This window comes from Clytia hemisphaerica, unplaced genomic scaffold (assembly GCF_902728285.1).
Source record: "Clytia hemisphaerica strain Z4C2 unplaced genomic scaffold, Clytia hemisphaerica genome assembly, whole genome shotgun sequence".
Lineage (NCBI taxonomy): Eukaryota > Metazoa > Cnidaria > Hydrozoa > Leptothecata > Clytiidae > Clytia > Clytia hemisphaerica.
This window is the reverse complement of record NW_027104146.1, coordinates 1546778-1574390: the sequence shown is the minus strand read 5'-3', so window position 1 is coordinate 1574390 and position 27613 is coordinate 1546778. Positions and strand designations below refer to the sequence as shown.

The 27613-nt window shown below is 35.0% G+C and overlaps 2 protein-coding genes across 2 annotated transcripts; one reads left to right on the top strand and one right to left on the bottom strand.

Moving 5' to 3' along the window:
* Positions 1-308: 308 nt before the first annotated feature.
* On the bottom strand, positions 309-8265 carry LOC136813961 (golgin subfamily A member 6-like protein 22). Its single transcript, XM_067070475.1, has 10 exons — positions 8251-8265; positions 7408-7455; positions 6645-6903; positions 6357-6469; positions 4566-4632; positions 4115-4169; positions 3771-3870; positions 2744-2992; positions 929-1055; positions 309-370 (listed from the first exon to the last, which is right to left on the bottom strand). Exons 1-10 carry the CDS (start codon positions 8263-8265, stop codon positions 309-311), a joined length of 1095 nt encoding a protein of 364 aa, XP_066926576.1.
* Positions 7998-25970, top strand: LOC136813960 (uncharacterized). The gene is made up of 10 exons (XM_067070474.1): positions 7998-8166; positions 10658-11332; positions 11487-11517; positions 16879-17162; positions 18594-19911; positions 20459-20649; positions 20797-22033; positions 22253-22294; positions 23067-23131; positions 24658-25970. The coding sequence occupies exons 2-10, from the start codon at positions 10687-10689 to the stop codon at positions 25968-25970; spliced, it is 5127 nt and encodes a 1708-aa protein (XP_066926575.1). The 5' UTR covers positions 7998-8166; positions 10658-10686.
* The last annotated feature ends 1643 nt before the right edge of the window (positions 25971-27613 follow it).

Genomic DNA, 27613 nt, shown 5'->3' with positions numbered 1-27613 from the left:
AAATGGTAATTATAACGCTGTTATTTTAAGAAGTGCATTTTTTTTCTTCTTCTTTATTTTTCTTCTTCATTTGTCGCTTTTTTTCTATTTTTGATTTCGATATTATATTTCCACTCTAATTAAACTCGCATTTTTTTCTCCATTGCAGATTATACTGAGACAGACATCAATCACTGTATAATTTCAAATAGGCATTTTCGAGTTTAGAAACAGAAATAGAGTAGAAAAAAATATCAATACTTCCCAAATCATTAGTGGTTTTAAAAAGTAAGTCCTTGAATGTGATAAAAATAAGGAGTCTTAAAACCTTACGTTTGGTTCATGAACTTGCGAACAATATCATCTGCATCGCCGTTATTGTCCTCGGTTTCTGGGAGAAAGAAAAATAATTAAATGCACGGAGGGATTAAAAAACTCTTTTGCCTTACACATCCACCATTTTTCAACTTTTCTACTAATAAATCCAGCCCCAAGCCCCCTGTCTATTACTAAGACCAAAGAGGAATAAACCCCGATGTTGCTAAGAATTCCTTAGCGGATTCAAACGCTATTTATTATTATAGTAAATAAGTTATTTTTATAGTAAATTTTGTGATAAAACTTTTTCGAATGTACACCTGAGTGAGCAGCACAATGGTAGGAGTAGGGGAAGCTACTCCTCAGCGGCCGATTTGGCGGCCAAAAGGCGCCTTCGATCGCTTACTTCAGCGACCCTTAGCAACTTTCCACTTCAAGATTAGCAGTTTTTACCCAAAAAAAGATCAACAATTTTCGTGCTAATTTCGCTGGCTTAAATACTATTTGCCTCCCAGTTTACCTCAAATTAGGTCGGCCTACCACGCTTCTAACCTGAGTATAAACAATCATCTTTATACTTCAAATATTTCAAATACAAAAGAATGCGAACAAAATGTGAAACCTATGTTACCATTGTCATTGTGGTTATTGGATTCTATTTGTTTAAATTTCTTCAGTCGTTCTTCGTTCCTCATGGAGATGCGATCCATATCGAAAGTTGACGATGTATCAATTTCTTTCTCCAGCGGAAAATATTCCTGTAAACATAACAGAAGTGTTCATCAAAAGAAAGAAGATAGAGTTTATATTTTTGCGTTTTAGTTGCGTTTATTGATTTCTAGGTCTACCGGGTGCAGCAGAAAAAACTTTGGACGTTTAGCGAGCCACTGAGGCCGAACAAAGTCTTGTTTAGACTCAAAACCACTTTTATTAGAAAGAGGACAAGCTAACTTAAATTTTGCGGTATAACTTTTTAAGTTTGGTCAAGTAATTGTCAAGTTATAAGCTTTTGAAGTTAAAATTCACTTTTCGAAAAGTGTAAAAAACAAGTAATAAAAGGGTATTAAATTAAGCATTTTTAAGCGTTTTCGATAAGAATTTTTTTCAAATATTTCTAAAAACTGACTATTTACTAAAAACTGACTATGTTGTAAACGAAAACTGCTTTTAAAAGTATTTTAACAATTAACTATGTCGTAAAAGTCGTTAAATAAGTCAAATACTGAGCTTTTTTTTTCATTATTTGCATAAATTTAATACACCTTTTTTTACGTGTTTTTTACACTTTTCGAAAAGTGAATTTTGACTTCAAAAGCTTATAACTTGACAATTACTTGACCAAACTTAAAAAGTTATACCGCAAAATTTAAGTTAGCATGTCCTCTTTCTAATAAAAGTGGTTTTGAGTCTAAACAAGACTTTGTTCGGCCTCAGTGGCTCGCCAAACGTCCAAAGTTTTTTCTGCTGCACCCGGTATACCGGGTGCAGCAGAAAAAACTTTGGACGTTTAGCGAGCCACTGAGGCCGAACAAAGTCTTGTTTAGACTCAAAACCACTTTTATTAGAAAGAGGACAAGCTAACTTAAATTTTGCGGTATAACTTTTTAAGTTTGGTCAAGTAATTGTCAAGTTATAAGCTTTTGAAGTCAAAATTCACTTTTCGAAAAGTGTAAAAAACACGTAAAAAAAGGTGTATTAAATTTATGCAAATAATGAAAAAAAAAGCTCAGTATTTGACTTATTTAACGACTTTTACGACATAGTTAATTGTTAAAATACTTTTAAAAGCAGTTTTCGTTTACAACATAGTCAGTTTTTAGTAAATAGTCAGTTTTTAGAAATATTTGAAAAAAATTCTTATCGAAAACGCTTAAAAATGCTTAATTTAATACCCTTTTATTACTTGTTTTTTACACTTTTCGAAAAGTGAATTTTGACTTCAAAAGCTTATAACTTGACAATTACTTGACCAAACTTAAAAAGTTATACCGCAAAATTTAAGTTAGCATGTCCTCTTTCTAATAAAAGTGGTTTTGAGTCTAAACAAGACTTTGTTCGGCCTCAGTGGCTCGCCAAACGTCCAAAGTTTTTTCTGCTGCACCCGGTACGCTTCCATGCCATCACCTCCTTATTGACAACAAGAATTTGACTCTTTTTTTACTGATCTCTGATCTTGCGCATTTTGTAAATTCACTAAACGTGACCCAAAACTGATGCCTTGTCTTACCTGAACCATTCACTTGTTGCCGATTTCAAAGGATTCTTTTTAGTATATTTAAAAGTTTATTTTATAGTAATCAAAAAAGGTAGAATCTTCGATGGTAGTAGAAAACATGCTAAATCGTTTAGTGTATCAAACGCAATAACAGCTTGATTTATTGCCAACAATTTAACTTGGACAATGAGCAAAAATGGCGTATGCAACTCAGCCTTTCAAAAAGCTTACCTGGAATATATTATCCATTTCTGCTTTCTCCTTTTCACGACGCCGCGCTCTAGCAGATGTAGTTGATCTGGTTGCACCCGAATAACGCGTATTCTTCTCCTTTGTAGAAGAATTATCTGTAGTAGGTTTTCTATTGAATGTTGGTGGGTTTCTATTGTTGTTGAGGACTTGGTCTGTTATGTCTTGGTAATCTCGTAAAGAGATGAACTGACTTTCTGAATCTAACAATGATTTTGCACTCCCTCGAGACTGAAAATAAAATAAAACACATTGACTGAACAAGGTATAAAACCTAATCGAATCCTGCAAATGTTTAAATCCAAAGACATTCGCACTTAAGACAAAAAGAAAGCTACCTGGGACGTCGTGCTCGACAATTAAAAAAATGTTTCACAAAACGACTACTTTTCAACAAGCGAAGGTTGGTAGACCGGCTGAAACTATAAAAGAATATAGGTCAAGAAGAACTTACAACGTACCAAGAGATTAACTCTACAAATACTCCCGGGTACCTAATAGCCAGGGGGGGGGGCGCTAATTAAATTTTCGAAAATTTCCAGCCAGGACATTCTTATTCCAACCTCCCCTGCTTATTGATTTTTGGAATTTTTTTTTTGAAAGTTCCCTCTTTAGCCCTAGTTCTGCTGTATTAGCCTCCTTTTCGAAAATTTTCCACCCAAGACATTTTTATTCTAACCCCCCCCCCCCGCTTATTCCAAACCCCCTGGCTATTAGGTACCCGAGAGTAAGCGCTACAATGGAGAGAGAAATAACATAAGGGGTCAGTAATGACCGATCCTCGACTGTCATCAAGAAGATGATTCGGCTAAAAAAACACAGGTATAGGTGGGTAACAAATATTCCTAAAGAAAGTCAATATTTCCACAATAGACAAAGTTTACAGTAGTTGTCACATTTTTTGAGCAACTTTGGTCTTTGAAGACATTTTGTGCCTGGATATACCTGATAGTATGCTTGCTCAAAGAATATAACTTAAGAAAGAAAGTCGAAATGCAAACAAACCTACATTATATTTTGGTTTATTGTTTGTAGTGGAAGAGTATTTCATTTGGGCTTTATCCGATTCTATTTTCTTCCTCAAATCATTCAAACGTTCTTCTTGTTGCCTGAAAAAGAAAGAGTCTGTTAAATGAGGCGCTTTACTCTCTCACGCGCCTTAAATTTTTGACGCACCTTAAATTTTTGATTTTGGATTGGATATGATATTTGAAATAACTTGTAATGCCAAACTCAAAGTGACTATGAAACTGCTATAACTTGAACAGAGTTGTGAGGTCATTGAAATGACCATATTTAATAAACTTTGAGCGCTTAAATATAACGTTTACGGCGTTGTTTTTAGAATCGTACCTCATTAGTTTCCTCTGTTCATAATCCAATTCTTTGCCATACTTTCTCGACGAATCTTCAGTAAACAGAAAAGGGAACATTAAAATATTTCACGGAAAAGCGAGTTCCCCTAAATGGTTAAGGCAAGGTATAATTTAATACATCTACATCTTTAAAAGCTTAAAAAATAAAAACATCAATTTTTTCAACAACGATAACAAGGGTCGTTGTTGTTGATTGATGGTAAGAAAGAGTGTCCCCCAAAATCTTCAAAAGTTCAATTATCGAAGAGAATTTTCTAACAAAATAGAGCAAATACGGTTACCTAGCACCGTATCAAAATTATAGCAACATACCGTAGTTTGACGGATTGTATTCATTCTGAAAAAAAAGATAACATTAATTGTTTCTACTTTGAATTAAAAATGGAAAATGCAAATCTTACTGTTAAATAAATATATCAGTTCAATACCTTTGTAGGGGTCGATTGGTTGTTTTTCTTGGTAGCTTTGTTGAATATGTCGTTTGCGTTTGGCTTTCTGTAAAAAAAATGAAGCAACAAAGATCAAATCAACATCAAATCTTTTCCTCTCTTTACTTTTAAAATACCTAATGAAGACTTGTACTTAACCTTTAGCCGCCGAGAGACGTACCACGTACGTCATATATACAGGCCGAGAGACGTACCACGTACGTTTTGATACTGGGGTCCTTTCAAAGTTTAATAAAATAAAGACCAGTTTGAATTTTTCTATTCTGTAAAATTTAGCAGACAGGATAGGGGTGAAGGTTCATTCATTCAAAATTTTACGGGTCCTGCTTTTATACATCTCGAGATATCGGAACTCAATGTCGGTGTATTTTTCAAATGTCAACAAAACATCGTTTTAGTGGTGGACAGAGGGTGTTTGATGGATTTTTGGACTGAAAAGTCATGTTTATGTCTGTTTTTTTCTTGGTTTCAGCATATAAATATCATTATACGAGATAGAGAACCTTTATTGGCAGTTTCTATGTGGTTTGAAGGGGTTTTAGGGGGTATTTCCTGACATACATGCCTATCTCTAGCTCCAACAACTCAGGGCTGTTTTGCCTCAGTTTTTCCACTATTCTGGTGTTTTATTGCTTGAATTTACATGATAGAGAGTCTGTTATGATTATTGTAGTAATTTTACAGGCTTAGGGTAAGTGCAGGGCCAATTTTAGAGCAACGGGACCACCTAATTTACCTGTTGTGGCCAGAGTGTCGATTTTGCTGGAAAAGTGTGCTTCACCGAAACTTAGATTCTGAGATGAAATGAGCTTCTTCAGCCCTGAAATTTCACACAATGGTGGCTTATAACATAAACTAAAACAAAATAATTTTTCTGGGACCAATCTTTACCTTGTACCCACTTTTTTCATTCAATTTGTCAAAAAAAAGAAAAAAAGTGAAAAAATCGTAAACATGGAATTTTACTGTTTTGATTTGAGGCTGTGTAGTCAGGTTTAAAAGGGTGATGAGGCGTCTTTTTGGTATTATCTGAAAAAATAGATCCTTAGCTTTTCAAAATGGGTTTACTTTTTACTTAAGCTTTAGCAGTTCAGATTTTATGACATTTTCCGCCAAACCTCCATTTTCATGAAAAAAACAGCGGCAGCAGCGCGCACTGTTTTTAAAAACAGCGGTGTCTAAAGGTTAAGATGAAAATTATTATTTTTTTGGCTTAGGCATTATAATAATACTCACCCACCGGACTTCAATTCTGAATACTTTGCCTAAAAATAAAAGAGAAAATGACTTGCCAAGATATATGATACTAAGGCAACCTTTTTTGCACAATCGGAAAGGAGACGGAGGGCATTGCATCATTCAAATCACATATCACACTTAGTAGATCTTTTGGCACGACATTACGGCAAAAATAATAGATTTAACACTCCATTCCAAAATAATAATCTCAATCAAACCATTACAAAGAATTTTTTGGAATTTTTGGGTATTTCAGCCTTCGGTAGAATATAAAATTTGGACGAGAGTAACATTTTTCAGGCTTTCTACTTTATCTGATGGGATATTTCCATTTGAGAGGGGTATGATGGCTTCCAGGCTATATTCTCAGTCGGACCATTCATAAGCTTTTGGATTCTCAGATCCTAAGCTTGTTAAAACTCTACTTTTTAACCCTAAGTTAAGGCGCTTAAAAACTGCTTGCGGTTTTTTAGATTAGGCAGCGAAATTCCTTTTATGCCAAATATTATGACCAAAGTTGCGGTTACAAACCTCATTGATTTGCAACTCTGTCTTGATTTTCCTTTCCTGTTGTTGCAGTTGTGATCTGAGATGTGCCAATTGTTTGATTACGTGACCTTGCTGTTCCACGTCCGTCTCGTTTACTAGAGGATAATGAAGATAAGTTTAACTCTCTGGAGATTGCAATAGAGAGCTGAAATACCGTGAAAACCAAATAACTGCGCAGCTGGAGACCTAACTGACAGCTTCAAACATTTGTGTTAGAGCTGTAGTTTCTAAAGCAATCTAAAACACACTGGTAAAAAGTAGTGGACCTACTTTGTTGCTGAACTTCTATGCTTTTTCTGATTGTATTCAAATATTCTTCGTCGCTGGTTAGTTGCTTTTGTTGTTTTTGAGGTTGTTGTTGATGCCGAGTTATTGCCGAGTCTGGCCGATGATTTGTCGTGTGTGTTGTCGTTCTCATTTCATTGTTCGTCATCGTTGTTGTTTGAATGTTGGGCGACATTTCGTTCTCCTCAGTATGGTTTGACACAAGGCTCAGTTTCCTTTCACGCTCTTTACGTTTTTGTTGCTGCTGACAAGTAGAAATAATAGCAAATAAAATATATGAAAAAAAAATAAGACGGTTTCATTTTTCTATCGGCATAACTTTATTGGAACACTGATTCTAACAGTCTACATTCCTATATAATTATATTTTCTCAGTCCGGAAAAACTAGCAGATAAGTATACAATATCGTAATACAATTGAGCAAGTACCAATCGTAGAGTACCTTATCGGGGAAAACTTCGTCGGGGGAAATTTTCTTGGGTGAAAATTTTCGTCGGGGAAAAATTCGTCACTTGCTGGTAGTTGGTAAACGCATTAAGGCCGGGAAAAATTTTCGTCGGGGAAAATATTCGTCACTTGTCCAAAATTTCGTCACTTTTCCACGACGAAGTTTTCCCCGATAAGGTATGCAAAAAAAGATGAATATCAAAAAATAAAATTTATGTATTAATTATCTTCAGATTACAATGTTTTCTTAAATCTAAGGTCTTACAAGCAAGAGAGGAGGTGAAGGGAATGGTTTTTTACCTTGGCAACGGTTGGTATGGGTGGTGAATCGGAACGGGCGATTTGGACCTAGGGCATGGAAAAGAAGTGATTAGGTGAGAGAAGTGGTGAAGGCTTATGGGAAGGGCGGTTTTTTATCAATGATTGAAAAGGGATTTATTATTACGGGAGAAAATGAGCGGGTGTTAATATATCATAACATTCAATAATTTTCAAAACTATCTAGATGTTATTCTTGTATAATAAAGTGTGTAGAAATTATAAGGAAATGAGAGTCAATTTAGGTCAAAACATAAAAATCCTGAATTTATGATCCGCCGAGTCTAGCTTTCAAACAAAGAAAAACCCGGCTAACTCATCACCCGATGTCACAATTTTAAACGTCCTTGGTTATAACTTTAGGAGAAAATTTCGCAATGTAAAGTTATTTCGCAATAAATCGAAAGGAAGTACTTAAGTAACAAAATTCACTAAACAAAAGCGCTGATGCTCTTTTAAAAAACAAATTTGAAATTAGATACCTAACGAATTTTCTCTTTACTTTGACGTGTTTTATTTACAAATATGACGATTTACTTTGTTTTTTTTAGTATAATATTGTCAACATTTTAAATTTCGTTTGTCACAAATGATGCGAGTATGTACATTTTCAGAACTTTCATTTTGTTTTAATCGAAATAGTTGTGTTGGAGTTTTTTTGAAATCATTTCGTAAAAATTCATCATGTATTTACATAATATTTTCGATGTCAATCTAACTCTCTGGTGACATTTAATAATAGTAAGTGCGTTTTTATGGTCGACCCTAAAGTTCTAAATAAAAATAAAAATTTATTCCAGAGTAATCAACTGTTTTGCGACATACTTTACGAAGGATCATGATCTACAATCATGGTCGAAACATATTGAGATTTTAGTGTATTTTAACCTTTATCAGAATTTAAAGTTCGGCGAGAATTGCTATTTTAGCACTTCCACTCTCTTTCATTGAATATTTCGATTTTGAAGGGGTTCGGTGGCTTCTAGGCTTTATTCCAAGCCTCATTAAGAAAATTTGAGCTTTTAAATCCTGAGATCCTAAGGTCGTAAGTCTTAAGTCTCATATTAAAACTCTAGTTTCGAACTGTAGTTTAACGCGCTTAATCGCACGATGAATAATTTTTTCTTATTTGGCGCGCCGTCATAGAGAGCAATTAATCGCTAATTGCATCCTGCAGAGAGTAATTAATCGTTAATCACACTCTCCGATGCAGCGCCAATGTTTACGAAATTGATTCTAATGTTTTTTCTTACATTTTTTTCATCTAACTTTTTAATTGCATTCGAAATTCATTTTGTGAGAAAGACATCGATACTAGAATAATTGCACTCGTTATCATGTGTTATACAGGGTGTCCTTAATTACACAAACTTTTCTACCGAAGGTATCGAGGGTGTCCCTAATTAAAGTATCGAGTTTGAACATGCGATTGAGTAGAAAAGTTTGTGTGTGTTATCGCTAAAATATAAGAACGTTCTCCATCACACAGGCTTATTACAAAAGGTAGCTACAACGTATAAATTAATCGTAATGACAAAGAAAAAAGAGGGAGAGCTTAAAATACAATTTTGTGAACACGCACATAAAACTTTCTACTCATAGTTGTGTTTCGACTCGATACTTTAATTAGGGACACCCTGTATTAAAAATCATTAATATCATAAAAATTCAGGAAAATCCCCTTTGTCTCAAATGTTTTGTCAATGATTGTATTTCAGATACTTTTTTCAACTCCCATGGAAAGCTTAAAAATTACGGCGTTTGAAACCAAAAGAGATTTTCGCTGGAGGACAGAATCAAGTAAATCAGGGCCAAATTTGGAGGTTCTTGACTCGTTGACCAAAAATGGTCGAAAAACGGTGAAAATCTAAAAAAAGTGGATTTTTTGCATTTTTTGACTATTTAGCTTAAAATCTCGCTGAAAAGACTCACTTTTGATATTTTTTTGCTTGGCCATGAAGCCCAATCCAATTCCTACGAGTTAGACCGAAAATTATGATTTCTAACTCAAACTAGGCATAACAAGATGTCTTCGCCCTTCTACATAGTCCATGTCTGATATATACGACATTGGCACTTAAAGGGTTAAATAATGATTTGAAAAACTTATACCGCTTACGTTACCTCTTAAAAACAATAAAAAGGTCATAATAAAAGAGAACAAAAATTGACTAGTTACACTTGTATGATTTAGTGTCAAGGGCTGCTTGCTGAAATCTAAGCCTCTTTATGAGCGATTCATGACCTTCTCTTCTGGAAAAGGTTGAAAATTGATTCCTGTAGCATCAATTCATTTTCATAAAAATAGCTTTTATAAGAATTTCAGGGTGTAAATTGCCCAAATCTTGAGAGCACCCTTACAATACCAGCTGGGTTACTTTGACAGATTTTGATAAGAATGTCGACATTTTATAACAATTTAAAAAATAATTACTACGTATTTACATTTGAAATATAAATCAATACCATTTCATATGTACCCATAATTTCATTCTTAGAGACTAAGAATTTGTTAAGAATATCCAAGTCTTGTCTATTCGCAATAACAATCAACCCTCAGCAAAACTAAACTAATTTTTATAAAAAGAATCGATTATCCATGGTTTCAGCCCCCCTTAAAATAAGGGGTTAAAAAAAAAAACACAAGGGGCAAAAATGTTAAAAACTGAGAAATAAGGGGGGGGGGGGGACTTGGTCTCAAGGGTCAAATGGAAGCCCTTGCTACTTGAGGGGGGGGGGTAATCTTGTTCCTTTCTGTTCCAACACTGAACAGTTGATATTTCTTCGTCACTTTTTTCATTTTTACCTCATTCTAAAATAATTTTGTTCCTGCTGTGTCCCGATCTTGCAAAGCATCTAAGACTCCAATCACATTTCAGCTATGGAATTTTCTATTTCGATTCGACTGTTGCATTCGAAAATATTTTTGTTTCCTGGGTGTGTCATCATCCTACACTACATCTAAGGCTCCAATCATATTTCAGTAATGGAATGTCCCGTGATTCGAATGTTTACACTTTTTAAAGACATTCAATTTGGAATAATTTTCTGTTCTGCTTCTATATGGAATAGTTTCGTTCAAATGCTATCATAAATTGATAAGGGGTGATTTGTGTTTTAAGGGGGGACTCAAAATCATGGATGAAGCCATGTTATCATAACTTATATTTCCAACAGTCCGTTTGATCTTAGTAAAACTTTTACGGGGTTTTGAAAATTTTCTGTTATTTAGGTACGCTGACCAGCGATATTGATGAGAAGATGGGGTGCACCATTTCGCAATGTGTTGTAGACAACAAAAACTTCCTCAAATGCACCCTGGGTCTTGACATCCATTTGAAAGAAGCTCTTCTCGAGTTTTGCCGTGACCCGAATAATTCCAGGAACCCTTTGCCAATTAACGGCGTGGATCTATTCAATTATTTCAATGATCCAAAACGAAAAAAACGCTTGGCAACTCTGTTGAAAAATAAAAAGATTTTCCCTGACCAATACAGATTGTTGCTACCACAAAGTGGTTCGGTAGATTGTGCAGATTGGGATGTAACGTTGATCACTTTTGTCGCAATCCAATTCCTCAACCTTGCAGCTGCTTTGAAAGCTATCATCGAAGCTGCCAGGAAATCCAGAAATGACCTCAAACATGGCAATCCTGAAGATTATAAACTAAAACAGAAATTCGATGATACAATGGACGATATCGAGCAATTACTTATTCAACTGAATTACCAGAAAATAGCTGATTTTAATCAATTACGAAACGATAACGTACAAATCGATTTCAACATTTTGTGCAAACACCATTCGGTATTGATGCAGAACCTTCAGAGCAGACTTCTTCGTGAACAAGATGGAATGAAAAAGGAACTTTTGAAAGAAATTGTTGACAAACTTGAAGACAACAAAAGTTAGTGATTTTTCAACCCCTTTTAAATAAACAACAGTCAACACATTTTTTTGAAGCTAATTATTTCCATATCTTCCTTAAGAAAGGCGTGGCAAACCTAATTTATCATTACTTTTGAATTTTTCTTTTTGGAAATTTCTGTTTTTCTTTTTAGAACGAAAGAAGATTGAATCCAATGGTTTAAGGTAAATTTCACAAATGAAAAATATTCGGAATATTCCGAACTTAAAATGAGATTATAAATCCTTCAGGGGTGGGAAAACCTTCTGTAACATACTTAACATTTCTAACAAAAGCATATCAACAACATGCGCACTGGTCTTGTTTTGAATATTGAAATTCTTCGGATACATCGCATGCGCACTGTGGTTTTGATGAAACAATAGAGAGTTTCGAAACCTAAGCCAATCAGCTGTGTTTTAAAGGTTCTTTTATTTCAAATCTCTATTGATAAACCCTATAAAAAAGCGAATTCCCTGTGGGGGTCACTAGTGCCTTTAGACCTAAAGATAAAATCATTTCAAAAATACATTAATGAATGAAGAAGACTTTTTTCATTCAAATTCACTAATATTTCGGACACTGTTGAACAATGATAAAAGGTTATCACAATTAAATGTTTTGGGTCATTTACCGGTCATAAAAAAATCATAATTTGACCCAATATTGATGATCCAGATATCGTTTATTTCGTTGTAAGTGTGCACTTATTCCTATATTGGTTCTCATTTTTTAAACAATTCATCAATTCTAACTTCTAACACATAATTTGTGTTTCCCCACAAGCGATTCTAGTCTAGAAGCGAGCGGGCTAGTAGAGGTCAAATTTTTATTGAGAGTATTGGAGAGTTCCGAGAATTTTTAACTTAATTTTTGAGTGAAGTAGGCTGTATCAGAAAAAAGTATACGAAACCAATAGTGCTCCGCAAAGCATACGTAATAATTATTACTTTTCATTTTTTTTTGACATTTGTACGAGTTGCTGTCCCACAATTCAATGCGGCTCAAGTAAAGATACGTGCAAGTTGTTTTATATCTTTTGTCAAATGATGCAACTAACATGCAAAAGAGATTAACGCAAAGGTTAATGGGATTGGAACTCGTACAGACACATCGAGAGTAATGATTATGTCAGATTCAGCGCGGTGCGCTTTTTGATCAGTTGTTTTACGGGCCCGACCGACCCAGAAATTCCAAAAATCGAAATAAAAATAAAATTGATTTTGGTAGTACATTTTTACCCTTATGACCCGTGACATCTTAAGGGCTCTGGCCATAGTCGAAAAATTGACTTTAGTAATTGAACATAAAAGTTATGTTTTAGGTTCTTTCACTTTTAACCAAAGAATTGCCTTTATAAATTGCTTTTTAATCAAATCCATTAAGAGTAATTAAGAATTGAATTGCAAAAATGACGGTATGAACTTTAAAAAGACGTTAATAATATGTTGTTGCATTACCTTCTTTTATAAAAAGTGCTAAGTTTTAATGGGTAATTAACCTTTTTGTTTCGGAGTTTTTTCAAACTGTCCGCAAAGAATTGAACTGTTTTAAAATTTCCGGAAAAATTTTCTAAATTAATGCATCAAAAGTTATGGCTGTTTTTCTATGACAAATTGGGATGAGAAATTGGTCAAAAAGCACTATTTTCAAGATTTTGAGACAAATAAGCTTTTAGAAAAATTTTCCGAAAAGTTATTTTTAGTTCGGTAAAAGATATAGCATCTACCGCAAAAAAGATTTCAAAATATTTTTTCTTCCCCAAAAATAAGCTCTTCAAAGTTGAAATACTCTTCATCGCAAAAGATTTCATTTTCTTCTTCATCAAATTTTTTCATTGCGATTCTTGAATTTTCAGACTCAAGGATAATTGGCCAAACAGAAAATGTATAACATGCCACAGTTTTATGGGCTACATCAAGTAGAAATTTATGTTACGTGGCAAATATTAAAAATTGGTCAGATCCCTTAAATGCACCGTAAGGATCGATTTTTCACCTAAATTTATACTCAAATGGGACTAAGTTTTCTCTGGACCAATTTCAAAGACCTTATTTTTGATCACACATATTATCGTTTTTTAATCAAGTGCCCCCCCCCGGAACTGATAATAAGTTTGGTTTGTTCAGAAATCGATTACATCTATTAAACGTACGTTCTCTCAAATCAACAACCCTTACCCGCGTTAAAACTCAAATGCATGCTATCTATTAGTTAGACTAAAGTTTAACAAGTGATACTTTTATGGACCTACCTGGTTATGCATTTAACACATATATAATTGATATCTACATAAGCGTGACCATTAAACAATCATTTAGAACACAAATAGTGACGATCTATTAAAATTAGTCGTTTGTTTCTTATAAAAAAACGTTTAGAAACCAAAATTTCATGCTCTTGAAATATTCTTTCATATTCAAGACTTCGAGAGCAAAAAAACATATCTCATCAAAAAATTCAGTAATTTTAAGAACATTGATGTATGCTTATTAATAGTGATTCTTATAGATAAACATGCGTTTTTTGAGCTGAAAAATTCTTTTTTTACAAAAATCTGCTTGAGCCATCTTTTACCTACTTTCATGCAAAAAGTCAGAAAAAAACAATGATCCAATATTTCACAAAGTCCAAAAAACCCGTTTTTTAGCCGTTTTTTAGCTGAAATTTGCCCCCAAATTTGTTTTTTCGAAAATCGGGCTCCGTCACATTCGAGGGTTTATAGTTATGCATCTTTGTTCAAAAAATCATAAAGAATGAAAGAGCCAATCTCGAGAAAAGCTAATACCTAAGTAATCGATAATGTGCTTATAAAAGAATATCGAATTTGGCCAGTTTTCCTATAAAAACACGCCAAGCAACCAAAATTTCATGTCTAAACACACATATTTTTTAAAAGTAAGCCCTCCTGAGCAAAAAAAAACATCTATCTCATAAAAAAATTGAGTAATTTGACTAAGAACATTGATGTATGCTTATTAATAGTGATTCTTATAGATAAACATGCGTTTTTTGAGCCAACAAAATTTTTTTGAAAAAATCTGCTTAAGCCATCTTTTACCTACGATGGTACCCTACTTTCATGCAAAAAATCAGAAAAAATTAACGACCCTAATTTTTCACAAGTCCAAAAAAACCGTTTTTTAGCCGTTTTTTGGCCCAAATTTGCCCAAAATTTTTTTTGTTGAAAATCGGGGTCCGTCACATTCGAGGGTTTATAGTTATGCATCTTTGTGCAAAAAATCAGAAAAAACTAATGAGCCAATCATGAGGAAAGCTAATAACGAACGAACGAACGAACGAACGAACGAACGAACGAACGAACGAACGAACGAACGAACGAACGAACGAACGAACGAACGAACGAACGAACGAACGAACGGACGGACAAAGGTTAATTTATAGGACCTCCACCCGGGTAGGTCCAAAAAGGAATCATCTTCTACTCTAAGATTAAAGGATTTTACGATTTGTTCACAACTTTTTGAATCTAGATGAAATCAAAATTTTCAAGTGATAGGTGTGCGATTTGTTACTCACAAAAGCAAAGTGCCGTATTACTTCGAATAAGCGCCCCCTCGAATAAACGCCTCTCGAATAAACGCCCCCCCGAATTTTCTTGTATTCTTTCTTTCCTGGATTGTAAAACCAGGTCGTTAAGACCTTCATTTGTTTTTTAATTGAGAAAATTGAATCCACTATATATTCTGCTATATCTATATATTAATAGCCGTAGTCTGTATGTCTGTTTTCTGTTTTCTGTTTTCTGTTTTCTGTCTGTGTGTCACTTTCGATTTCGCAAGCAATGTTTTGTTCTCGATAAGTTTGTTTTGATTGACAGATCGGATAAAGCCTGGTTTAAACTTTATTCAGCCTTTGTTTTGAAATTTAAGGCCCATCTACATTTAGTAATTTTAATTTCTGCCCAGCTTTGCCTGATAGAAAAGAACATTTCAAATGTAAAGTAAATCAAAACATAAAAACTAAAAAGTTTGTCGAACAATAACAGCATTCAAAGGGCGATAAAAGATACTGTTAAAAACTGTGTACGTCATTTTACATGTTTAAATTCGAAAAGTTATATGACAAGGGTTTAAAAAAAACAATTTAGAATTTATTATTATCTTTTTAAATCTGATAAAAAAAAAGTTGAACTATTCTTTGTGGCTTTCTCGCTTTTTCTTGAAGAATTCTCATTTCTTCATTTTACTCCTCTTTACCCGTCTTTACCATAATATTTTCTCAAATTTTCTCAAACTGGGCGGCGTATTTAACGTGAGCGAAGCGAGAAAAAGATCTCCAGTGGAGGGTTAGAGTCAAACTTTGAAGATATCTTTTTATTCATTTGTTGATCATTTTTTAAGCCAGCTTCAACATCCAAAGGACTTTTAGTGCGTTCAGATACAGCTTAACCGGCGTGCGACGCCGGGTACCGGCTAGTCTATATATTAATAGCCGTAGTCTGTATGTCTGTTTTCGTCTGTGTGTCACTTTCGATTTCGCAAGCAATGTTTTGTTCTCGATAAGTTTGTTTTGATTGACAGATCGGATAGAGCCTGGTTTTGACTTTATTCAGCCTTTGTTTTGAAATTTAAGGCCCGTCTACATTTAGTAATTTTAATTTCTACTGAGGCATGCCCGTTGTTTTGTTTTTCTCTTTTCTTTTGTTTAAATTCTTTTCGAATGTAATTAACGATCGTATTTATTAATGACATTCGAATTCTTTTCAAAACAAATTCCTTTTATAGAAAAGAATATTTCAAATGTAAATCAAAACATAACAATAAAAAAGTTTGTGAAACCAAACAACGACAGCATTCAAAAGGCGATAAAAAGCAAAAGGGAAAATTAGTCAACCTTCAGAGGGGGTTTATCTAAAGAATCCTGCATTACTAAAAATAGACAAAAAGAACGACAAATTTCATAAAAAACGACATATTTTTCGCATTTTCCTGAAGAATTGTCATTTTAACTGGACGCCATATTTAATGCGAGCGAAGCGAGAAAAATATCAACTTGCAGAGTCGTTTTGGACGACACTGGTACGGTATAATTCTAATAACGATGCTCTTTCTGATAATTTTTGACTTAAACTAAAAATTACGTCACAGGGACAGTACACAATCCAAAGACACAGGGGAAGGCTAGAGTGAAACTTTGAAGAGATTTTTTTTCTTATTTGATTGTGCTTTTAAGCCAACTTTAACATCCAAAGGACTTTTGGTGCGTTCAGCTTACAGCTTAACCGGCGTGCGACGCCGGGTACCGGCTAGTTTTACTTTAATGTCTTGAGAATACTTTTTTGTGAAATATCCTGTACTTCGAACCTTCCTGATCTCAGCCATATAATCATTTTTCATACAAAGTTATAATATCAAAAGTTACAGCCTCAAGAGGGTGGGCGGCACCAGTTAAAAAACCTTGTTAAACTCTTTCAAAACTTAAAAAAAAAGACAAACAAAACAAAATTAGTGCACACTTATAAGCGGATGGACTTTAATGCACAGTTAAGGCGAATGGATTTTAACTTTTGATGTTGGTTCTAGACTAGTGAAGACCTTGTTCAAGGACGTCTTGATAAAACTTCACAAACCAACATTAGCAATCGATAAGATTCAAAGCATCCACTATGGTAAAGAAGAAAGTAATGATTTGGAAATCGAATATGAAGACTTGCAAGGGATCGATTACAAAGTTTCGTTGGTTAAAGATGATATATTGATTGAAATCACCAAAGAACTCCTTCCAGATTATGTTTACCATTTCTTGGTTAGAACAAAACAATTGGATGGAACTGACGAAGATTTTGATATCAAGTTTAAAGCTAAAGGTATCCATACTGAGAAAGTTCTATGATTTCGCTAAAGTTTTCAGCTTATTCACTATTGTTTTTATACCTTTTTTATCACTCCTTTGTTGCACAAAGTGCTGACCACTTTTAATATATAAATCATGCCTTGAATACTTTTCTATCAAATTGCAATTTGCTGATGACGTTATCGTATGCTTTTCCAGGCAAAATGAAAAAATGCAATGAAATCTGATCCAGTTGACGAAAATCTAAGTCAGCTCACTTCAAGACGACGTTTCGCATCAGGATTCGACGCTCTATAGTTGATGGTGATGATGAATCTGTCATTTCCAGTTTGACCTAAGTTTGGCCTAAGGAAAATTGGTAGTTTCCCTAGGGCCAAAACAGAAAATCTTTTTTCGCAAGTTTTCTGACAACTTAAGGCTTCTTGAATATTTCCATAAAAAAGAATACAAAATTCTGATGCTAAAACATGTATGGGACATTTCGTCAGCTTTCGTCAACGTGTTTCAGATTACACGACATTTTTGGCCCAGCTAGCTTTAGCGTACTGGGCCTTTCATTAGCATTCTGCCCGGTGTCAGTGTGTAACAATTTACTAGGCGATACGCGTTTTCATATATGGCGTTTTCAAGCACAGGCTAATTCAGATTGTGAAGGATTTGATTGGCTGTTAGAACATGATTGACAGAATAAAAAACAATCGAAATCGTCTTTATTGGTTAAAAACATAAAAGGAGAAAATACAATTAACTATTAAAACTATAAGAACATAACAGATGTAGTGTGTTTTAAGAAAAACAATGTAACAAACCGTGACAAACCTTCTTCTCTTTAGGAAGATGTTCTTTTAAAAAAAAGTTGTTTTTACATTTCTCTATCATGTGAACAGTTCAGTTGTTCACGTGTTAGGAAAAAAACATCTCTGTATATAAGATTTAAAAAATATTATGAATTGTTTCTTATTGTTGTAAGTAAGAAATAGCCGAATGGTCTAAGGCGTCTATGGCTTGTATTAGCGACTCCAGGTTCAAATCCCCTCTGCTACTCAAGTCTTGTTCAGTTCATACTTTTATTCGCTGGGCCTTCATGCCCTCTGGGCTTCTTGTTTAGCTTTGCCTAAGAAGACTTACAATGACGTCATCAGCAAATTACAAACCCTTATTAACTTCTGGCAAAATATATAAAAATGACCAGAAGGTGCTCCTCCCGTAAGGCCAAAGCATTATCGATGATCCCAAAAATAACCTTTTGTTGTTAAGCCAACCAAAACGTCATTTCACCGATTACCTTGATAACTTCAAAACTTCAACTTCAAAAAACTCATTCAAAATTCCATGACGAGAGTTTGTGCATAATTGTGAAGTTTCGTTACGTTAATAAGTGCTAACTCGCCCCACTATTGAAAGCCCAAACTTTTGAAAGTGAATTCTTGTTCCATTTTTCCAGACGAGGGTGTCAGTCAAACAATTTCAAGAAAGCAGGACATTCTAATTTGGGCATGTAACAATGGCCTCCCTGAAAATATCCACCATTTCAAACCATTGATGCCTATCAAAGACAATCAAGAATGCAAGCCCTTACGAGCCGGTCCACAGATTGCCAAAACTGTTGGAGAATTCAGAACTAGAGCAAGGAAATATTATACCGACCATGAAAACTTAATGAGATTCCCTCCATCTCATTATCTGGAAAATAACGTTGTTAGCCAGCTTGCAGCAAGATTCGAGAAGCACCGAAGCTTTCAAAATCAAGATATCAAAATATTAACGCCCTACCACCCTGTAAATCACCTCAAACTAATGGGCGTTGATATGAAACAATGTTATGATGACATTATGACTTCGAGGTGCGATTCATTTGAGAATGTGGTGATCACTATCATCCCTGGTGATTGTCAAGTATTGGTCAGTGTTGTCGTCGAGCAAACAGATGACCATTCCATACAAGAAAGCGTGGCACAGTTGAATGACATTCTGAAGACCATTTACCACGTCAGCAGTGATCCAATGAAAAATGGCTTCATCTCAATCACTGGTTTACTGGTGTGTCCCAACATTGACCAAAACAAATTCAACGCAACTGCATGCTTCAGTAAGGATTACCTGAAATCGGAATTGTTTTTTCTCAAAGACGACTGGGATAACAATGATTCGTTTAAACGGAAACTCGAGAAGATCCTCCACAATATGAGTAAAGAAATGAAGCAGATTCGACCAGTCAAATTCAAATCCATGGAAAGCGTACTGGAGGGATTTTGCGGAGAGCTGATGGCTTCCATGGCACAAACGACGCTCTATTTGCCGAAAGTGACGGATGACGTGACCACCAAAATAGACACCGTTCTATTGACAGGTGAGCAGATTGATATTATTAACAGCCCTGCCAACTGGAAAGTTATCAAAGGTCCATTTGGGAGTGGAAAATCAATCATACTTCATGAGGTAGTTCGAAAACTCCTCAAAGAAGAAAGTCAAAGCTCAATTTATTACATCAGCTTTGATCCTTACTCGCTTGTCGACGTTAAATTTCAAGAATCTTTTGACTCTCTTTGTATCGAGGAGAATATGGAGCATTTGAAGCCGAGAATTAAAGCTATGAGCATTGGAGACGCACTGAGTGATTGTCAACATGTTTCCATTGAAGATGTTTATAGCCTGACTCAACCCCCAGAAAAGAATCTCACTGTTGTTCTCGAGCACTTGCTTCGAAAGGAATCCAATTTAGATAATGGTGTCACAGAGGTGCAAGAAAACACTCAGAAAGGGTACGATTGATTTACTTTTTTCGTTCGACGGTATCACGAGTCAGTTGGTGCTAATAGACTATTTTCAGGCTCTAATAAGTCATAGTTGTTATTGGACCTACCTCGGAGGTCCTTTAAATTTTCAAGAAAATGTTTTTTTGGGGGCAAATTTGGGCCCAAAAGTGCTTAAAAATGGGGTTTTTTGGACTTTGTGTGAAATTGCTTCATTAGTTATGATTTTATGCATAAAGATAGAGGGTAATGTTTTCTAAAATGTGGCACGAGCAGTTTTTTTCGGAAAATTTTTTGCGGCCTTAAAAATCGGATTTTTAGGGAAAAAGAACCGATTCTCCCGATTGGATTTGTATTTTTTTCTGATTTTTTTGCACAGTGATGTAAAATGATAATGTTTAAAATCTGACGGAGCCCAATTTTCAAAAAAATAGCTTACGCTTACAAAAGCGAACGAAGAGATTTTCGAGAAAAGTTGACTTTCAAATTACATTTTGCAATAAAAGTTCGTTTTCAATTCGGTTCCAATGATTATTAACTTTCATTTACTACTTAGATCGTCTGACGGTCAACCATCACATCTGGAAGAAACAAAAATCCATGTTTTGATTGACGAATTTCCACAAGAGTTTCTAACGGTGTCTTATGTTGAAGAACTGGAGAAGAGTATGACCAAATATTTCGCTGATTCAACTGTCGTATTTGCTCTTCAAAGTGTCGACAAAATTCGAGAACTGAGCATGAAAGGTAAAATAAATTCATTTCATACGCGAAGAGAACTTGATTGACAGAGATTACCTGGAGCAATTTTCATTAAAAAAAAATGAAGGTCAAAAGACTAATGCGTAAGATGTTATCAATTTAACAATATTTTTATAATTTTTTCATGAATAGGCAAAGTGAAAACACAAGAACGATGCAGTTTGGATCAAACTCGAATGTCTGTTTTCAACTTAACCAAGACAATGAGAATGTCAGTGGATATTCATCAAATGGTACAAGTTTTCCAGAAAGAAATTGAGAAGGACCCAATCATCATTCCATTAAGTCACAAAACCACTGTTTACGAATCATTTAAAAATCGTTTTACTAAAAGTGATCAGAAAGAGCGTTTAACTAGAGGTGATATAGAAAACGTCGAAGTTGCTGTCACCGATGATGAACCAACAGAAGCTCTTACAGATCGTGTTTTTGGCAAGCAGGTCTCAAAAAATGAATCGACTCATACTGTTGCTACAAATTTAGAGATGGAACAGGACCACCAAATGGCTGTTCATGGTCAATGGTTGACATTTCCGACTCTGCAGAAGGAACAAAGATACCCAGGTAATATACAATCAAGCAATAGTATCGAAACCTTGTTTGATTCATCAAAGTTTCATGACCCAGAAAAAATCGCAAGTGGTGTCATATTAAAATCAAATAATGTGACAAAAAAGTTGTCAATCACTCTGTCCTACATCCAAGGTGAAAGTGGGCACAACATCAGCAGCGATGAAAACCCTAGAATCATTTCCCTTGACAAGAAGTTCTCTTCGCAACGATATGAAGCTGTCCCAACCTTATCGATGATTTTCAAGACATATGCCAGGAATGATCTCCAATTGACTGTTATCTGTAACACGATCCAGCAAGCAAGGTTGGCTGAAAGCGTATTAACTGATCTTTATGGACCATCCAAAGTTTCCATTTTTATACCATCCCTGTTAAACCGATACCCAAGCATCAAAGAAAAGAAAGAAGCACTTTCCAAATCAAGAAAAGTTTTGATAACAGACTACCGAGCATTCAGAGGTTGCGAGATTGAACATTGTGTTTTATTTCTTGATCAAAACGAACGCATCGCTAAGAATATGTACGTTGAGATGTTGACCAGAACCATCAACAAGTTGGATTTGCTTATCCTGCCCTCCAAGGGGAAAACTTCGTTCAGTAGTGTATTGAAAACATGGCAAGAGAAGGGGTTAGTCAGCTCATCGAAGGTCAAAACAGTCTCAAGGAAGAACAATGTCATAGAGGTAGCTGTAAGCGACGAAAATGGTTCAAATGTGAAGACGTTTGAAGCAAATCAAGATGAAATGAACACGTTTCAAGAAATGCAATCCTTAGAAGATAATCAAAATTCATTCAAGTAAGTTGTAACAGTTTTATTTATTGCTTTAGATTTGATTGGAATTATATGGTAACATGTAAACGACAAAGGCATACATCTAGAGCCTGGACCACAGTTTTCTGAATAAGACTCCTTAATTAAAAACATTTTTGAAGTAAAGCATTTTTTGCTTTTCCAAAGCTCTTTTAAAACTAACTTTAAAGCATAATCAAGGTAAATTTTTATATGTATTTTTAGGTACTTGAAAGGATTTACATTGGAGAAAAAGCCGAACAAAAGGTACGGTGACGAACGTTAACTCTATTTTGCATATCTATCGACCAAGTTTGTGGAAAATAGGGGCAAATCATTATACTCAGTAGAGTCGGTTTAACTCTAACCTCCATAATTCGAATGTCATCTTTATTCGAACAAGTGTTTCCTCGTTCCTTCAGTTAACAGTTATTTAATGAAATAAATACACATCTATCTCCCTCTGACGGCCTGCTCCTATCTATTCACTTAAGGAACTTAAAAAAGATGGGTCATGATAGGTTGTTTGCTAGATAGATATGCCCTCCGATGCATTGGAATGAGTCCTACCCACGGTGGAGTAGGAATCACAGCGCAAGCAGACATTGCAACCCTGCAGATGCGAGCTGCCGAACTATGGTGTATACCACGACACTCGAACTACACGGGAGAACGGATTTCCACGCAGGTGTAGAACCTCTTAAGTGTCACACCACAATGTCTGGAATGTCTACCCATACTCTTGTATCAGAGTTATGATACCCAATTCCCCTCACATGGCATGTGTTGACCCGGGCAAAGGAGCATTCACCTGCCAAGTGAATCGTAGTGCCACGGTGGGTATCAAACTCGGGCCTTCTGGACAGAAGTCAAGAACGATAACCACTATACCACTACGCCGGTTGTTTTCTAACCTCAAAGTTATACTAAATTTTCAATAACGGGGCTAATCCACGAGCTGAGGGACCATTTTAAACAAAAAGTTTTCAAATTTTTATGGAAATGATTTTTATATATATGTTACTGATATTCATTTCAGCAAGTGGAATGGAGAAATCTACTATGAGATGATGATGTTGGATGGTAGGACTTTATCATTTGAGGGTGAGTAAAATATTCGAACTATCGAAGCTCTTGCAGTAGTGAAAAGATCGAATTTATGTCAAAACACTAAAAAAGCTTCTCTTTTTCAGAGAATCATTAGCTCACTAAGTTCCAGTTTTTGGTTTTAATTACTCGCTAGTGTTCCCGTAATATTTTCGAAACACAGTCGACACTTAACACGAACTCCAGGAAACATTTTTTTAACATAACACCTAGGTATATTTAATCACATGACAACGAGTGCAATTCGAGAATAATTGCACGAGTGATTTTTTTGTTATTAATTTTCTGAGTCCGAAAGTTCGAGGAAAATTCGAAACCAAAAAATCACGAGTGCAATTTTCGAATTGTACGAGTTATTATGTGATTACGAGCTAATCGCACAACTTGTTTCACTACTTTTTCCCCGTTAGGAAAGTAAATTACACTGAAAGTTTTATATTTTGTTTTTCCATCTATGCTTTTCTTTTATTAAAGTTCATAGATTTTCTTTCTCACAAAATGAAATTCGAATACAATTAAAACGTTCCATAAAAAAAAAATTAAAAAAAAACCATCGAAATCAATTTTGTAAACATTGGCACGGCATCGAGAGTGTGATTAACGATTAACTGCTCTCTACAGGATGCAATTAACGATTAATTGCTCTCTTTGAAGGCGCCCCAAATAAGAAAGAATAACTCATCGTGCGATTAGTATATGTAATCACATGACAACGAGTGCAATTCGAATATAATTGCACGAGTGATTTATTTGTTATTAATTTTTCCGAGTCCGAAAGGACGAGGAAAATTTGAAACAAAAAAATCACGAGTGCAATTTTCGAATTGTACGAGTTGTTATGTGATTACGAGCTAATCGCACAATGGCTTTCACTAATTTTTCCCAGTTTTAGGAACAGTTGCGTGGTGGGAAAATTTCTCTGGGGTGGCCAAGGCATTTATGGCGCCCTTTTTAAAGTTTTTTTGGCGCCCCTCTCTATACGCTCATTATGAAGACAAAAAAGGGAGTGTGCGAGCGAAGCGAGCCAGAAAATTTTGAGCTTTTGAGGTGATGAGGGGCGCCATTTTTGTTTTTTCATTTGTCAATCTTTCGATATGGGCGCCTGAAAAATCCTTCCTGGCGTCCCTTATTTTAGGGCGCCCCTTCTCAAAAGGGCTCCGCTGGGGGGGGGCCTGGCCCCCCCTGCCACCACGCCACTGTTTAGGAAAGTAAATTACAGAAATTACACTGAGAGTTTTATATTTTTCTCTTCTCTTTATGTCTTTCTTTTATTGTTTTATTGATTTTCTTTTTCCCAAAATAAATTTCGAATGCAATTAAAATGTTCGATGCAAAAAAAAAGTAAGAAAAAAACATGAAAATTAATTTTGTAAACATTGGCGCGGCATTGGCGAGTGTGATTAACGATTAATTGCTCTCTACAGGATGCAATTAACGATTAATTGCTCTCTTTGAGGGCGTGCAAAATAAGAACAAAAAATAACCCATCGTGCGATTAAGTGTACAATTTCTGTTAATTTTAGACGTCTTCAACATCCTTCGGAAGGGTGACTTTAAACAGTTGGACATATTGATAGAAGAAGAACCACATTTATTAAACTCACTGCGAAATAAGAAACCTCGTCAAAACCAAACACTCCTCATGAGATTATTGGAGGAGGAAATGACAACAGTCCTGGAAAACACGTTGGAGCGATACATTTTATACGAACAGGATTTTTCCGTAGTTGACATCAATGATAACAATTCATTACACTTCGTTGCAAAATCGCATAATCTGGATGGTCACAGTATATTGCCAACATTGAAAACAATATGCGAACGTTCAAACAGTAAAGAGATAACGCGTAAACAAAACGCATTTGGTTACACACCATTTCACGAAGCAGGTGCAGCCGTGAATAACAAAGTACGCATAATGCAATATTTGTACGACAATGGGGGAGATACAGCCACCACTACTATCAATGGTAACCGTATCTTGCATTTGTTCAATCAAGTAGATAAAACAGTCAATCTGCTTTTACTGGGAGATAAAGAATCAGATAAAAGCAAGATTACTAAACACCTCACCATTTCTAATGGTGGTTTTGAAGGTGCACTTTACGAATATGGAACGAACGACTATTTGGTTAACTCGATGAAAGTAGCCCTCAATTTGATGAGAGAACATAACCTCTTTAAGTTTACAGCAGACGCAACAAAAACAGCTGCTAAAACCTTCTTTTCTTTGGTAGAAGGAGGCGAGTTTATACTGACTTTGAAGAGCCCTGTACTTCTATCAACCATGAAAGAACTATGCGAAGATGAAGTCGTACAACATAATTTTTTACATGCAAAAACATGCGAAAGCGGTGTTTCTTCAATCCGACTAACTAAAGGAGGTATGAATCACAATATTTTGGAAGTAGGGTGTGCCCCGTCAGAACACAATAGTGATTCAATTTTTCGTATAAACAAAATCACAGCTATCATCTACTGTTTAAACAAAAACACTTGTACGACAATCTTAGACTCGGAAAGCAAGGAAGAAAACGCATCACAGGAAAGCTTTGAATTGATGTATTCTATCTGTAACGACTATTGGTTACCTGAAATTCCAATCATCATTGTCCTTAATATGCCAGAAAATTTCACTCAAGAAACGTTTAATAAATGCTCTGATTTAATCAAATCAAAATTTCAGAGTCTCACATTTCATAAAGGCAAAAGACAAAGAGAGATTTACACAGTTTTTAACACCAGTGGAAATGAAATCGCACGTTACATTTTTGTTTTAGTGAGGCAGATCATTATCAAGGGCTCATTAAAAAAACAAGGACTACTTGAAATTTGATAGAAACTGGTATGAAATTTTCTTTGTGATTTCTGTTTTTGCAGTTTCAAAAATCAGCACTTCAAATTGTGATTATTTTCTATAGAATATTGCGTCCAACGTGGCTTTCAAGTGTGCGAAATACCGGCAAAATCCAGCTGGGGACCATCTTTAAGCAAATCTAAAGCAAGCTGCATGTTCCTAACTGACATAAATTTCACCCACGAAACAAAAATTTATGCACAGGGTCCAAACAGGAAATATTTGAAGACTTTGAGCTATCAAAGTGTTACTAAATCATCCTTTCTTAGAAAAATGGCTGATCATGGGTAAAAATGACTTTACGCGGAATCAGTCTAGAGGGATTTCTGGAATTTTATGCATGGTAGCCCGATTTTGGGAGGCGGGATTACAAACATGGTGGGAAATTTTGACTTTCTCTGGACCATTTTACCAAAAAGATTAAATTGCATATCTACACAAGACTAAATGTCACGATGCCTGGGGTTTTAGTACTGCCCTCTCGGAATACTGTTTAGAAAAAGGTTTTTTACAACCGCATTGTTTTATTGATTGTACGAGGTTAAGAAAGATAATAGACCTTTTCATAAATTACGTCACGAACATCACTTGCCTCGTATTCAAACAATTACCATGGTGATTATGTCTCTTGAGACATTAAATGATTTTTTTAAAAATAGGAAGTAGTTTTAATAAAATCCGCTGGGAGTTAATCACCAGGGCAATAATTTCAAAACGAGGCAAGTGATGTTCGTAACGTAATTTATGAAAAGGTCTATTGACTAGGCTACTGCGGAATCGGTCTCAACGAAAAAACGGAAACATTTTATACTTTAGATTCTTAAAAATTATTTCAAATTTTTCTTAGGCGAGTTGTCACAAAACGAATTTATTTTTGTAGGTTATCATTTATCAAATTTATATTATATAACAGTATTGAGTATCCTATACATAATTTTGTCAAAGTTTTCCACGTAATGTTGATTTAAAAACAAAATTTAAGAATTCATTTAGGAATTATTTTTTTCCCAGCTATTCGGTGTTCATACCATCATAAGGTTCTACATAATTGTTTTAAAGGTTTTATTTTATTTTATATATAATTGCCACCATCGGGGTTTTAAATATCTTTCGCGAGTTTTGATTTCAATATTTCTCGTTGTCAAAGCAACCATCGTGTTAACCACTCCGTAACTTCAAATTTTATTTTATTTTCATTTCAAATGCGCCTAACCTCAACTAAGAGAAGATGCCAATTTCGAATAACTTTTTCATTCATGCGGGGTAAAAAATAGGGCGGCATGAGTCGCGGCTCGAAAAATCGAGCGCTCTTATATGGTGTTATTGGCATTTAGTGAGTTAATCGTCTCATCCTTTAATCTGAAAGAATTGAGAAAAATTCTTAAAATAGTTAAATTTATGACTAAATGGTAATTCTAAAGAATAAAAGTTTTAATTTTAATTACCAAGAAAATTCGAAAGACTATATTGAAGCTCATCACTCCTTATTTATTGAAGAGAGATCTTTAACATATTGCTTGGCACACTATCATCAATGGGTTGACCAATGCACTTTAATTCAAATGATCTGCTCTGTGCAATACCGGACCTCCCCTTGAAGTCAGCTTCTTATTAGTTCATTA